The sequence below is a fragment of the Talpa occidentalis genome, unplaced genomic scaffold (genome assembly GCF_014898055.3).
Source record: "Talpa occidentalis isolate TD23 unplaced genomic scaffold, MPIMG_talOcc4v2.1 talOcc4.13, whole genome shotgun sequence".
Lineage (NCBI taxonomy): Eukaryota > Metazoa > Chordata > Mammalia > Eulipotyphla > Talpidae > Talpa > Talpa occidentalis.
In genome coordinates this window covers 19221667-19234036 of record NW_023601322.1, presented here as the reverse complement: position 1 = coordinate 19234036, position 12370 = coordinate 19221667, and the positions used below count along the sequence as shown (strand labels likewise).

The following is a 12370-nucleotide window of genomic DNA, read 5'->3' as shown; positions in this document are numbered from 1 at the left end:
GGTAGCTCCCTGGCTGGCCAGGAATCGAACTCGTTCTGCAGTGGCTGCGGAGAGCTTCATAGGTTGTGTCTTCACCCCTTGCGCCACCAGGGAGGCCCTACGTACCAATCTTTAACACAGGCCACAAACATTTGACTAGGGACTCTTTTGCCCTTTTCTTTCCCCCATGAAATTATTGAATCCCCAGTGTGTCCAAAAGCATGTTCCATGTGCTAGTCCCACTAAATTTGAACCACCATTGCTCACATCCCAAGTGATTCTGATGCACACTGACATTGGAGAGCCAGTGGGTTAGTGTTTCTAGAACATCCCTGGGAGTCTGCAGTGGGACAATCAGGAAGGGAATTGGCCCCAGTGTACTCTGTGAGTGCGGTGGGTTTTCAGGGCCCAAGCGGAGAAAACTGCAGATCTGCTGCAGCGAGAAGGTTCTGGAGCTGGAGAAGACTCCAGGGAGGAGGGGCAGGAAGAACATTGGCTTGTTTCCTCAGAGTCCAGGAAGAGCATGGTGGCCCCACACACCGCTGGCGGAAATAAAAGTCCCAGTGATAGTTGGGCCAAGAAAATCAAAGAGGAACCCGAACTTGGGACACAGTGGGACAGATTATACCCAAGAAGCGCCCTGATGGTCACCGGTGGAGTTTAGTGCGTACCTTGTCACCCAGCAGCCTGTGTGTGGAAGAAAGGGTCTGGAGAATCCTTGATGTGAAAATGCAATGATTCTTAACAGGGGCTCCTGGCTTTCCCCTATAGGTTTTGATCTTTCAATTTCCTAAATTATCTGGACCTATAAAGAGGCATCAATGCTTTCTTTGAGCAGAATAGGTAAAATGCAGGGGTTTAATCATTTTCCTGACTTCTAAAGGCCAGGTGCCCATTGCTGAAATCTTCTTGAGCTGGCTCCTTGGTCATTAGTGGAGGCTGAACAGTCGGTTTCCCCAAAGGCACCAGATTCTGCATGGCCACTTCACGGAATGCAAAGACCTGCTCTGACTGAAGTCTGTGCAGATGGCTTTGCTCTCTTGCCTGCTAGACCAGGGAGGGGGGGCCCAGGACTTTCACAATATGTTCAGTGGGGACTCTATGAAGACCGGGGAGCCCACATCTTCAGCAGCCTCAGGTGCCTCAGAGGGTGAAGGGTCACAGACATGCTGGCATCCACACACTAACACAGCAATAGCAGGTGTCCAGAAAGCAGGATCTCTGCAGCTACCATCTGAAGGCTTGAGGAGGGAGGGGGGCTGGGAACAAGCCAGCCCTAGTCACCCTCTTCTCTGTTCTCAGCTTGTCCTCACCATTCTGTGGGTCCTCAGTTTGAGTGAGGAGCTGGGTGGTTTGGAGAGTGAGGTGTGTCTGGTCCCTGGGGTGAAGTTCCAGAAATCAGGTTGCAGTCTGTCTGTTTAAGGGTTCATGCCTGCAGGATTCTGCCCCTCTGGCTTCTCTGACATCTCTGAATATATGTGAAGAAGGTTGTGAGACAGGTGATATAGTGTGTGTGTGTGTGTGTGTGTGCGCACGCGTGTGTGCATGCATGTGTGTGTGTGCATGCATGTATGTGTGTTAGGTGTTGCAAAGTCTGAGGAGTGGTATCCAGAACACATGAGGGGGAAAATCTGGACATATTTACAGCTTCACAGGCTTTGACGGGATTTGAAGTGACATGGCATGTGACATGGCAGGTGGCTCTGGGGTCGCTTGGATGCTTTCAGCACAGAGCTGGCGTGCACTGGCAACGGGTGTGTGAAGGCTTCGGGGCCCTAGTTTCCAGTTCCATTGCAGGAGTCAGTTACTGCTGAGCGAGGCCTGGCCCTTCTGGCCTCTGCTTGAAACCACCTTGGCACCGATCAGGGGCAGCAGTGAAAAGCGCTGCAGGTGAGGTTCTTTCCTCTCTGAGTGGAAACTTGACAGCAATAGTTGTTTGTTTCCAAGGGCCAGCCTGTTTTCCACTGTCGCATGCAGTGCTTGTATGCCTGCCACATTCCCTCGCAACAACTGAGGAAATGTCCCGATTCTTATGTGCTGCAGGAATTGTGTCAAATAGAGCAGCAATAAGTGGGCTGTCCCCTGTGATCAGGATTTTCACCATGCACGTCTCCAGAAGCTTGCATCTCATCTGTTAGGACACTAGCCTTATGGTGGTTACCTTTCTAGTATATTCAGCAGAGATGCGAGTGGTGCCCACAGCCCTCAGCATGTCCGGCTCAGAGACCCGTGGGCCTCGCTCTTGTCCGGTGCTGTCGCCTCCTCCAGGGCTGCCCAGTTGCACAGCTCCAGGGGTATCCTCTGCATTATTCTTTTCCTGGAGTCTCCCCGGGACTCTGCAAAGAGGGTCCCAGCTCCTCAGTCTGCTCAGGCCTGTCTTGGCACTTGCATTCCTCAGCTCTGAAAATCAGTTGTGCTGTCTGGGGGGCGGACAGGGATGGAGGCAGAAGGCTGGGCTGTGTGAGGATAACATGGAGATGTGGAGGCTTCTGCCTGGGGACAGAGCCGGTCCAGGGACCGAGCCAACAGGGAGGGTGTTTGCTGGGAACAACAGTGATGTCTCTGACTTTCCTGGCATTTAAAATGAGTCTCGCTCTATATGTCAATTCAGGAACATGTCCTCTGCATTGCTGTGGGGATGGGCGAGCATTGTAGGGACACGTTGAAAACCCTGGTGGTGAGTCCATACACAGCTGGCACCAAAAAAGCAGACATGTCTGCTTGCCCACCGCTGAGATTAGAACAGTGGTTGGCATTCTGGCTCTGCCACTCACCCCCCAGTGTCCTGGCCCAGAAAATAATGCTGTCGTTTTGTTCCTCTCTCCTCCAGAATGGCAGCAAAGACAGCTCTCTGGACATGCTGGGCACGGACATCTGGGCTGCCAACACCTTTGATTCCTTCAGGTGAGCTCCTCTTCCGCTTGCCCTTGACATGTGACTCCAGCTGGAACCCCGGCTGATTTTCCCAAGTGCCCTGTGAGGTCTTGGGGGCGGAGTAAATGTTGAGAAGTTGCTGATCAAGCAGTGGAGAGAAACAAAGACAAAGAAGGGGTAGAAAGGGTGCGCCTGAAAAGGAAGGAGGCCAGAGAAAGGAGAGGGGGTGATCAAAGGAAGGAAAATGAGGAGGGAGCCTCAGGGGAAGAAACAGGAGGCAGAGGAAAAGGGGTTGAGGGGAAAAGCAAGAAGCTGACAGTCCAGCTGTCGGGGGGGAGGGAGGAGAAGCAGAGGGGAGCACTGAGGGGCTGGAGAGCCAAGGAGAACGGCACATGGCGGGCGTCCAGCTCTGTGCTAGGGCTCGGGAGCACAGCTGTGGCTGCAGGCCCCCACCCTAACACCTGAGCTCATGGGGGCATGGCTGGCTGCAGAGTGGTCTGGAGGAGAGGAAGGGCTGTCAGTGCTTCAGACGCCAGTACCTCAGGAGCTTTCTGACGGGCCACGTTGGAAGGACGTCTGTTGACCGGGGTTCTCAGGACGTGGGTTGCCCTGGTGTCCACTCCTGGAGTCATGGCCTCGGGCTTGGGGCATGGGAGGTGGCGGCCCTTTAACTCAGCTCTACCCCTGCCCCTTGAGTTGGCCGACTCTGGGGGTGCTCCAGATACACCCCTGGCCAGGGCCCAGGCTCACCAAGTGTGGAACTGCTGTGGGTCTCCTGGGACTGGAAGCTGTGGGCTGGCCTCCCGCTTCCCCACTGACTTGCCTTATATACCTCAGAGCCATCTTGTCGCCATTTTGAGCTGCTGTCTGAGGCTCTAGTGACAGGTATTTAGTCTACTTTCTCTCTCTAGCCTTTCTCAAAATGTTGATGTGAAAATAAACTATGAAGTGTTTTAGAGTGACCACTGTGGAGTAAATACCTGGCCCATGCTTGTGTTTTATAGGCGTGCATTACCATCCAGCACAGGTGAGGAGAGGCGAGGGCCTTGCAGCAGCCCCCTGCCCTGTGGTCTAGGGGCACAGAGCTGACACCTGCTTGCCCACCGCTGAAATTAGAAGAGCACTTGAGCTCCATTCTAGATGATAAGCCTCTGCCTGACCCCGACCCTTAGTGGGGTACCTCCTCTTCCTGTCACCTTCTTTCTGAGGATACGTCCTACCCCGCTGTGTCTGGGGTATCTGTAACTGGGCTTGTCTTATCCTTGCCTCACATCTCTCGCCCTCCCTCACCCCCTAGTGGTGCCACCTGGGACCTGCAGCCTGAAAAGCTGGACTTCACCCAGTTTCACCGGAAGCTCAGACACGTGCCCAAGCAGCCTCTACCACACATCGACCGTGAAGGGTAAGACAGGCCAGGAGGTCTCCTGCAAAGCGGCAGGGTGGTGCAGGGCACAGCATAGTCATACAGGGCAGATAGGGATCTTTCCCTGGACAGGTGGGCATCCCTGCTGCCCTGGGGGCACACAGGTGGCTAATGTCCCGAGAAGCTCTGCTCCCAGAAATGCAGGGTCACTGGCTTCTCTTTGGAATCACCCACCTTCCACTACCAGATCCCTCCAGCTCACTCTGCCTGCTTGCCTTCCTGGCCACCTACAGCAGTGCTGCTTGTCAGACGTCTACATCACTGGATCTCACACTTGGTCAGAACCACAGGTGGGATGGGGGTTGTTAAAATACAGATCGCTGACTCCAACCCAGAGCCTCTGATTCGGGAGGTTTGGGGTAGCACCTGACAGCACGCATTTTTAATGAGTTCCTAGGGGACACCGATACTCACTTTGAGAACTCTGGTACAGTAGATGAATTACTCTGGGTTGTTTCTATATTAGCATTGCCTTCCCCTTCTAAACATGGTGTCAGGGTCAAGGCTTCCTCAGAACAGGAGTATGACTCAGACCAGACACAGGTATGGGACAGATGGTTTCTTTCTTTATTAAAAATAATCTTCATTAAGACAAAATTCACATTTTAAAGTGTTCAATAGTATTTAGTACATTCATAGTGATATGTAACCGTTACCTCTACCAAGTTCCAAAACATTTCACCCCAGTATTCAATACGGGGGTGAAATACTTGAATACTTAATACTCATTAAATATTCCCTATCCTTCCTTACCTCTGGCATCCACCAATTTGCTTTCTGCTGCTGTGAATTTACCTATTCTGGGTATTTTATAAATGGAATCATATCTAGTCTTTCATCTGATTTCTTTCACTCAGCATATTTGCAAGGTTCATCTATATTGTAGCATGTATCAATACTTTGTTCCTTTTCATGGCTGAATAATATTCCAACATAAGGATATATCATAGTTTGTTTATTCAATCATCTGCCGATGGGTATATTGTGTTTTTTTTTTTATTACTTTTCCCTATGAATATTTGTGTACAAGTATTTGTTTGAGTCCCTGTTTTCAGTTCTTTTGGGTATGTGCCTAGGAGTGGAATTGCTGGGTTATATGGTCCAATTCTGATACCAAAAGTGTGTGTGTGTGTGTTTCCAATACCAACAAACAATTCTCTGACACCAGCCGGGTATCCTATAGTTCAGCTCAATTCTGATACTACCTACCCAGAGGTAACGTCACATTCTACAGATTAAGGGCCCAGTCCTACAATACTTCAGACACACATATTTCATGTGCCAATTGCAAGTTCAGTTTGTTGCCATAGTTCTGACCAACCAGCAGTAGATCATTGGTACTGGGTGCAGAACACACACACACACGCACACACAGACATACTGTATAAACTATGGTCCCTGCCCAGGACTGTTTCACTCTTCTGTTAAGAGGAGACATGAACCTACTTATGATTAAGACTGTGGGGAAAAAAATAAGCTTTGTGGTGTAGACATTTAGAGAGTACTCAGTGTAAAATCAGTGTCCAGGCTCATAGTTAAATAAAGTAAATACACAGGGGCCTAGAGAAGAGAGCATTTTGGAGATGAGCTATCTGGGGAATGCTTCGGGAGAGAGGTGGCTCTCCCCTGGGAAGTTCCCAGCTCTCCTGTGTTTCCTGGGAGCACATAGATGGTGAAGCCAGTGAGGAAACTGAGGCCCAGAGGACAGAAGTGATGGTGCTGCCTTACGGGCTCAAAGTGCCCAGTGGGAAATGCATGTTGAAGTCAAGCCTTTTCAAAGGCATCTGAAAGTCAAGACTCTTCAAATGCATTCCTTTTCGAAGGCATCTGCACCAGTTCACACAAAACAACATCTTAACAAAATACTATTTGGCAGTAGCAATAAATGACTATGCAGGAGATTCCCCTGTGCCACTATCCCTTCCGGAGCCAGAGGAACCAGCTTCCCTCTATCGCCCGCTGTCACCCGTCCCTCTGGCCACATCCAGTTTCTTCAGGGGAGTCTGGGGCGGCTTCCTGTGGCCACCTAGTGGCTAAGCCAGGAACTGCGTCACTCGTAGCTTCCTGCAGGAGTGGGGATGGCCTCCACGCGCCCAGAGCCACTGCAGCATCCCTCAGAACTGGGTACCGCTCGGTTGCCAAGGCTTCCTGCGGCCCATGTTTCCATGGAGGGACAGAAATCAGAGAAGGCTGTTGCCTTGGAAACTCTGTTGGAAGTAGTGACTCAGCTGATCTTGAGCAACCCTCTGCCCTCCAAACTCAGTCCTCCAGGGAGGTTTGAGTCCCAGACAGGGTGGCCCGGGGGGGACAACACCCCTCCCTACATGTGACCCACTGCCCACCCCAGGGTTTGCTGAGGTGACAGGCCTATGAAGTGTGGGGCTAGTGCTGGCATGTGGCTGGGGCTCAAGGCACTCGGGGGGAATCCAGAGGTGGGACCTGTGGTGGTGGTGTCAGGTGTCCCCTCCTCCGCTACCCATGACACACAAAACACAGATGACTATAGCAGTCGGTGGCTTCACAAGCCAGCCTGTCTCTGCCAGGCAGATTTGTTAGTAAAAAGGTGGTTGGAAGTTTCCAGACCTTTCTCCACCTCCTCATCTGCAGCACAGCACATTGAGAGGCAGGAGTTCTATGCAGAGGGAGCAAAAGCTTTCCTCTTTGCTCTCTACACACCCCTCCTGGCCCAGCTCCACCTACTAAAGCCCAGCTGCCCTTCCATCCCTGGCTTCCTGTGCCATTTTGCCCTTTGCCCGCCACCCACACTGCAGCAGCATGAACGTGATCTCTCTGCTGCCAACACACTTGTGCTCAGCTCTGGCCTTTGCTCTGCTGCCCTCTGCCTGGAGCATCTCCCAGACTCTCTGCTCGATCAGCTCAAGCCTCACCTCCCTCACTCTGGCCAGACCCAGTGGGGGGCCTCACAGAGCCCGCAAGGAAGTGTGTGTCGAATGGAGAAGAGAACCCATCCCGTCAAACCCGTCCCCCCGCCTCTCCCACTCAAGCCTTTGCTCATTTTTGTAGCCGCACTGTCCTCTACCCTGGGGTTTCCTGGCTCCTCTGGCCCTAGACTCTCTTGCCACCGGCCCCATGCTGCCCAGGCTTACTGCCCGGTGCCACCAGCTGCCGGCTTGTTTCCTAAGAGTTTTGAGCTCTCTGAGGGTGGGAGCCGCACCGAGGTTGACAGAACCCAGAACACAAGAGCTGTTTGTTAAAGGGTGAACACATAAGCTAATTTTCTGAATTTGAAAGCAGCCTTGGTTGCAGTAGGGCAGGCTTCACGTGGCTGCAGTCAGCAATAACTCGCCTTGGGCCCATCCCCATTGTAAGGACTCGCCTTGCGTCATTTAAAAGTCACCTTAACTGGCGCTGCCCAGACTAGCAAATAAGACAGGATGGCTAAAGGTGACCCCAAGAAACAAAAGGGCGAGATGTCTGCTCATGCCTTCTTCATGAAGAGCTGCAAGGAGGGACATGAGGAGAAAATCCCAGATCCCTGTCAATGTTGCTGACTTTCCCAAGTGCTCCAGAGAGGTGGAAGAAGCTGTCTGGGAAGAAGTCTACATTTGCTGAAGTGGCAAAGGCAGCTGCATACGCTGTGAGAAATGAAGGATGATGGATCGGCTGAGGGAGGCAAGAAGAAAGACCCCAATTCCCCCAAATGGCCACCAACCGAGTTTTCCCTGTTCTGTTCAGAATTCTGCCCCAAGATCTAATTCATGGACCCTGACGCCTCTGTCTGAGCTGTATGAAGAAGCTGGATGAGATGTGGAGCAATTTATGGAACAGTGAGAAGCAGCCTCATAGCCTCACAACCAGGCAGGGAAGCTGAAGAAGTGCGGAAAGTGTGTCACCTCCTGCGAGTCAAAAGGAAAGTTTGATGGTACCCAGAGTCCCGCTAACAGTGGCACCAAGAGTCCTACTAGCGATGGCACCGAGAGTCCTGCTAACGTTGCTAGGAAGAAGGTAGGAGAGGAGGAAGAGAAGAGAAGGAAGGTGGGGAGAAGCTAAAAAAAAGCAAAAAAAAAAAAGTTTCTTTGTCCAAGAAAAACAAAAAACTCAACAAAATGAAAACTCACCACAACCTAGGGACATGGGCACCATTGTTATCTTCACTTGGACAGACGAGGAAATTAGGAGACAGAAGAAATGAGTGACGTGCATGAACCTGGGCTGGTTCTTAATCACTGGGCTGCTGCCCTTCCTGCTGACCAACTCAGTGGCCACAATGGTAGCAGCAGGAGGACAGTACTAGTGGTAATAGTGATCTACCTGCCTTATTTTATTTTATTGTAATTTTATTTAATTATCACTATTTTTACCATGCAATGTATACAGGGTGTGTGCGCATGCTGCATACTGTTTTATTGTGTGCCAGACACACTTCTAAGCATTTCACAATATTAACTAATTTAATCTTCTACCTTATGATAGTTAGGCACTAATTTTATTTATTTATGCACAGAAGAACTGGGGTGTAGGCTAGAGATATGGGGGGGTGAGAAGATTCACCAGAGGCAGAGTGGGGAGCAGAATAGGCAGATCCACTGAAATACACTGCTGAGGGGAACAGCGGGTAAGACAGGAGAGGTCTGCTGCGCCATGTGGTTCAGCTCCCTGGCCTGGAATGGAACTTAGAGGTGATAATGCTGAGACTTAACCCCTATGCCACCGGGGAGGCCTAATGTTAGGCACTATTAATTACCCCCATTTTACAAATGAGGAAACTGAGATACAGAGAGATTAAGCAATTTGCAGCAGAGTCACCCAGTTAGTAAGGGATGCAGTGGGGTTTCAATCCAGCATTCTGGTTCCAGTGTCTGTGCCTTTAAATATGCAGTAGACAGGGACCTTTGCCAGTGACCTGGAGCTGCCACCCACCTGCAGGCACATCTGCCCACAGAGGACATGAAGACAGAGAGAACATATCTGAGCCAGCTTGCTGGCTCAAATTCCTGCCAAGGAGGGAGGAAGCCCCACTAGGAGCCTGTGTGACCTCTAGAAAATGGCTTGGTTTCTCTGTTCATTTTCCCTTTGGTGTAAAGGACAAGGTGATGGGCTTTTGCAGAATGGCAACAAGCTTTGGGATGTTCATTCACAAGGAGCGAAGTATCTTTGCCAGAAGGCTATGGAGAGGATCTACTTCCTCTCCCTCCCCCTTTAGATGAGTGTTCCCCCAGACTGGCCTCAGCATTCTGTCTGCATGGAGCCCTTTGTCCTGGAGGGAGGGCTAGGTAGCCAGGCCAAAGGCAGAGGATGTGCCTCTCCTCGGTGGGGCAGACTGTGCAGGCCTGGAGGGAGGGCAGGGTCAGGTGTCTCCTGGCCAGCCTGCTCTTTCTACCTGCCAGCCAGGCCAGGATGCATGAATGAGTCAACCTTTCAATGCCTTTCTGTCTGTTCTGGTCCAGGTGTGGAAAGGGGAAGCTGGAAGATGGGGATGGGATCAACCTGAATGACATCGAGAAGGTCCTCCCGACCTGGCAGGTATGTGCAGGCACAGTCTTCAACACTTGTGTCCCCTTCCTCCAGGCCTTGGCCCCTGGCTAGGGCAGGGCCTAAGCACTCCCCTTGTCCCAGCAGGGTGGGGCCAGATGTCCCATATGGCAGGTGAGCAGAGAGGGTACTTGCCAGGATCCAGACTGTACCCCTGTGATAAGCCTGCAGCAGCTGGTTCTCAGCTGTGCCGGGGCCTCTGGTGACAGCCCTAACATCCCCTGGAGGTGAAATGGCCCATGCACTGGCAGCTCGGCCAACCTGGAAGCTTCTCCCTTGCCCTGCACCCCCTGCAGGTGAGGCCACCTGTAGTGTATTCCGCTGGGGCAGACAGGGTCGCTGGGGCGTCTCATGTGGCCAGGGCTATTTTTAGGTTTTCGAAAGTGGAGTGTCCTGCTTACTCCAGGTGTCTGCTTCACCTGCTGACTTTGTCATGGACGGGGCTCCTTTCCCTGAATCAGGCCAGGGTCTGGGGCAAGAGGGATTTCTCAGCAGAGCAGGGAAGAGGGCCTTTCATCCTCACTCAAAAAGGAAGGGAGAACTGGGCTCCCTGCGCGGGGAGGCAGAACATAGGGGTGTATGGCTTGGTGTCTAGACCCCAGACATAAATCCCATGAAAACGGCCTCAGTTTCTTCCTTCATTGAATGAGGATAACGTCAGTATTTACTTCATAGCGTTGTTGTGAAGAGTCAGTACATGAATTTATGGGAGACACTAAGGGCAGTGTTTGCTCTAAGGCTGGGCCTGGTGGTGGCGGCCCCCCTTTGTGAGGAAGGTGGTAGATGGAGCGTTTTCTGCACCCCATCCCCACCCTGTGTGCCAGGTGAGTGTTCTCAGTGAAGAGCGCCATTTCTGCTGGGGAGCTGTGTGGATGACAAACAGAGATACTTGGCTGTGCCCACAGCCCCCATGTGTGGGTGCTATGACCTGTGTTCATCTTGTCCTAAGTGGCCTCTCAGGCCTTGCAGAAAGATGAGACTAATGGGCAGGTGAAGCCCATTCTAGACATCTGTCTGTCTGTCACATCTGTCTGCCTCTACGGGCCTCAGATTACTCTTCAGTGAAATGGCTTGGTTCGACTAGATCGCAAGTGTGAAAACTGGGGCCTTGGGGGTGCTGCTGGGGTGAAGAGTGGGGAGGCTAAGGAAGCAGCCTCCCAGGGCCCCCACTTTCAGGGCTTACTCAGATCTGCCCTGCTGGGGTGTCTAAATCAGTCTTATCAGAATTGTTTCATTGGAGGAAATGGTAGAGCTACTAAACAGACCTTGAAAATCTCAAGTTTTGCATTCTAGAGTTTTCTCTCTTTCTTCCAACAACAATAAATCAGCCAACATTCTTGTTCTTGGTTCTCCAGGGCACTGTGTGGTTGGTAGACACTCTGCAAGGCTTTGGTAGTGGAGATCTCCAACTCCTCTTAGTTTCAGTTAGACCACACAGTGGAAAAGTTGGTACTCACATGCACACACACATACACACACCACTTTGAACCAGGCTTGCCCTCAGAAAACTACCAAGTCCCTAGTCCCGTGGTGCTGAACCTTGCTCCAAATGTACGGCTTTCTGGGTCTCTCCCGAGGCCCACGGGGTCAGTTATCTGTTGCTACATAACACATTGCTTGCATGTTAGCAGCTTGAATGAACAGACATTTATTATCACACACACTTTCTGACGTCAGACATTTGGGAGCCACTCAGCTGGGGTTTTGGCTCATGGTCAGTCCTGAAGTCTCGGGCCAGCCAGTGGCCCCAGCCGTAGCCATCTGAAGGCTCAAGTGGAGCTGGAGGACCCCCTTTCCTGGGGGCTCCCTCAGCTGGTTGAGGTCAGGAAGCCCCCGGTTCCATCCTGGCTGTTGGTGGGAGGCTGTGTGAGCCTCTCCGTAAGCTGAGTGTCATCACAACGTGGGACAAGCTGGCTTGTTCTGGAGCAAAAGAGAGAGAGCAGGAAAATGAGAACTCCCCCTCTCAGTGATGATGTGCTGCCACTCTGTCACCTGCCACGTATCGGTTGCATGACCAGCCCTGGCACAATATGGCAGGGGAACACAGGAGGGCGGCTATCGGGAGGTGGGGCCGTCGGGCCATCCTGGAGGCCGTGACCACGCCCACTGAGGCAGACCCAGCAATCTGCGTTTTGTAAAGTATCGCAGGGGATTCTGCAATTTTATCAAAATTATCAGGTAGAGTTGAAAACCTAGAGTCAGAGCTGACCAGGCTCATGGCATAACCACCTCTCCTTGGGTATTTGCTTTTCCTGGGGGAGCCATTAGGACAAGATCCGCAAGCATTTCCTTTGTCATCATGACCCCTGCTCCAGGTGCGCAGGATTGAACTATTCTTGAAGAATAGTCTTTCGAGATGCGGGTGTTTGTCTTGACTGAATCCTTCCCACAGCCTGTGAGTTTCTGCCAGCATTTCCAGCAGAACTTTGACATGAAGCTGGTTATGCTCTTGCTGATGTGACTTCTGGGATTTGTCTTTCTTTTTTTACAAAACAGGATTTTTCCATCCCCTGATGTAATGGCATATGCTAGGCCATAGCATGAGATTAATCAACCCCCCAAAACCCCGTGGCTCCACGCGCGGACTTTGACTTCTCACTG

General features: G+C 51.7%; 1 protein-coding gene across 4 annotated transcripts in view; it reads left to right on the top strand.

Moving 5' to 3' along the window:
- The window catches only part of CTIF (cap binding complex dependent translation initiation factor), a 260483-nt gene that overhangs the window by 83845 nt on the left and 164268 nt on the right, over window positions 1–12370 (top strand). For 3 of the 4 annotated variants that reach the window (XM_037508543.2, XM_037508542.2, XM_037508544.2), the window contains 3 exons: window positions 2810–2883; window positions 4151–4255; window positions 9685–9760. In XM_037508543.2, coding sequence (XP_037364440.1) covers window positions 2810–2883; window positions 4151–4255; window positions 9685–9760 — 255 coding nt within the window. Of the gene's footprint in view, window positions 1–2809; window positions 2884–4150; window positions 4256–6082; window positions 8243–9684; window positions 9761–12370 lie in introns of those variants that run through there. The other variant, XM_054694057.1, reaches the window with a different exon arrangement.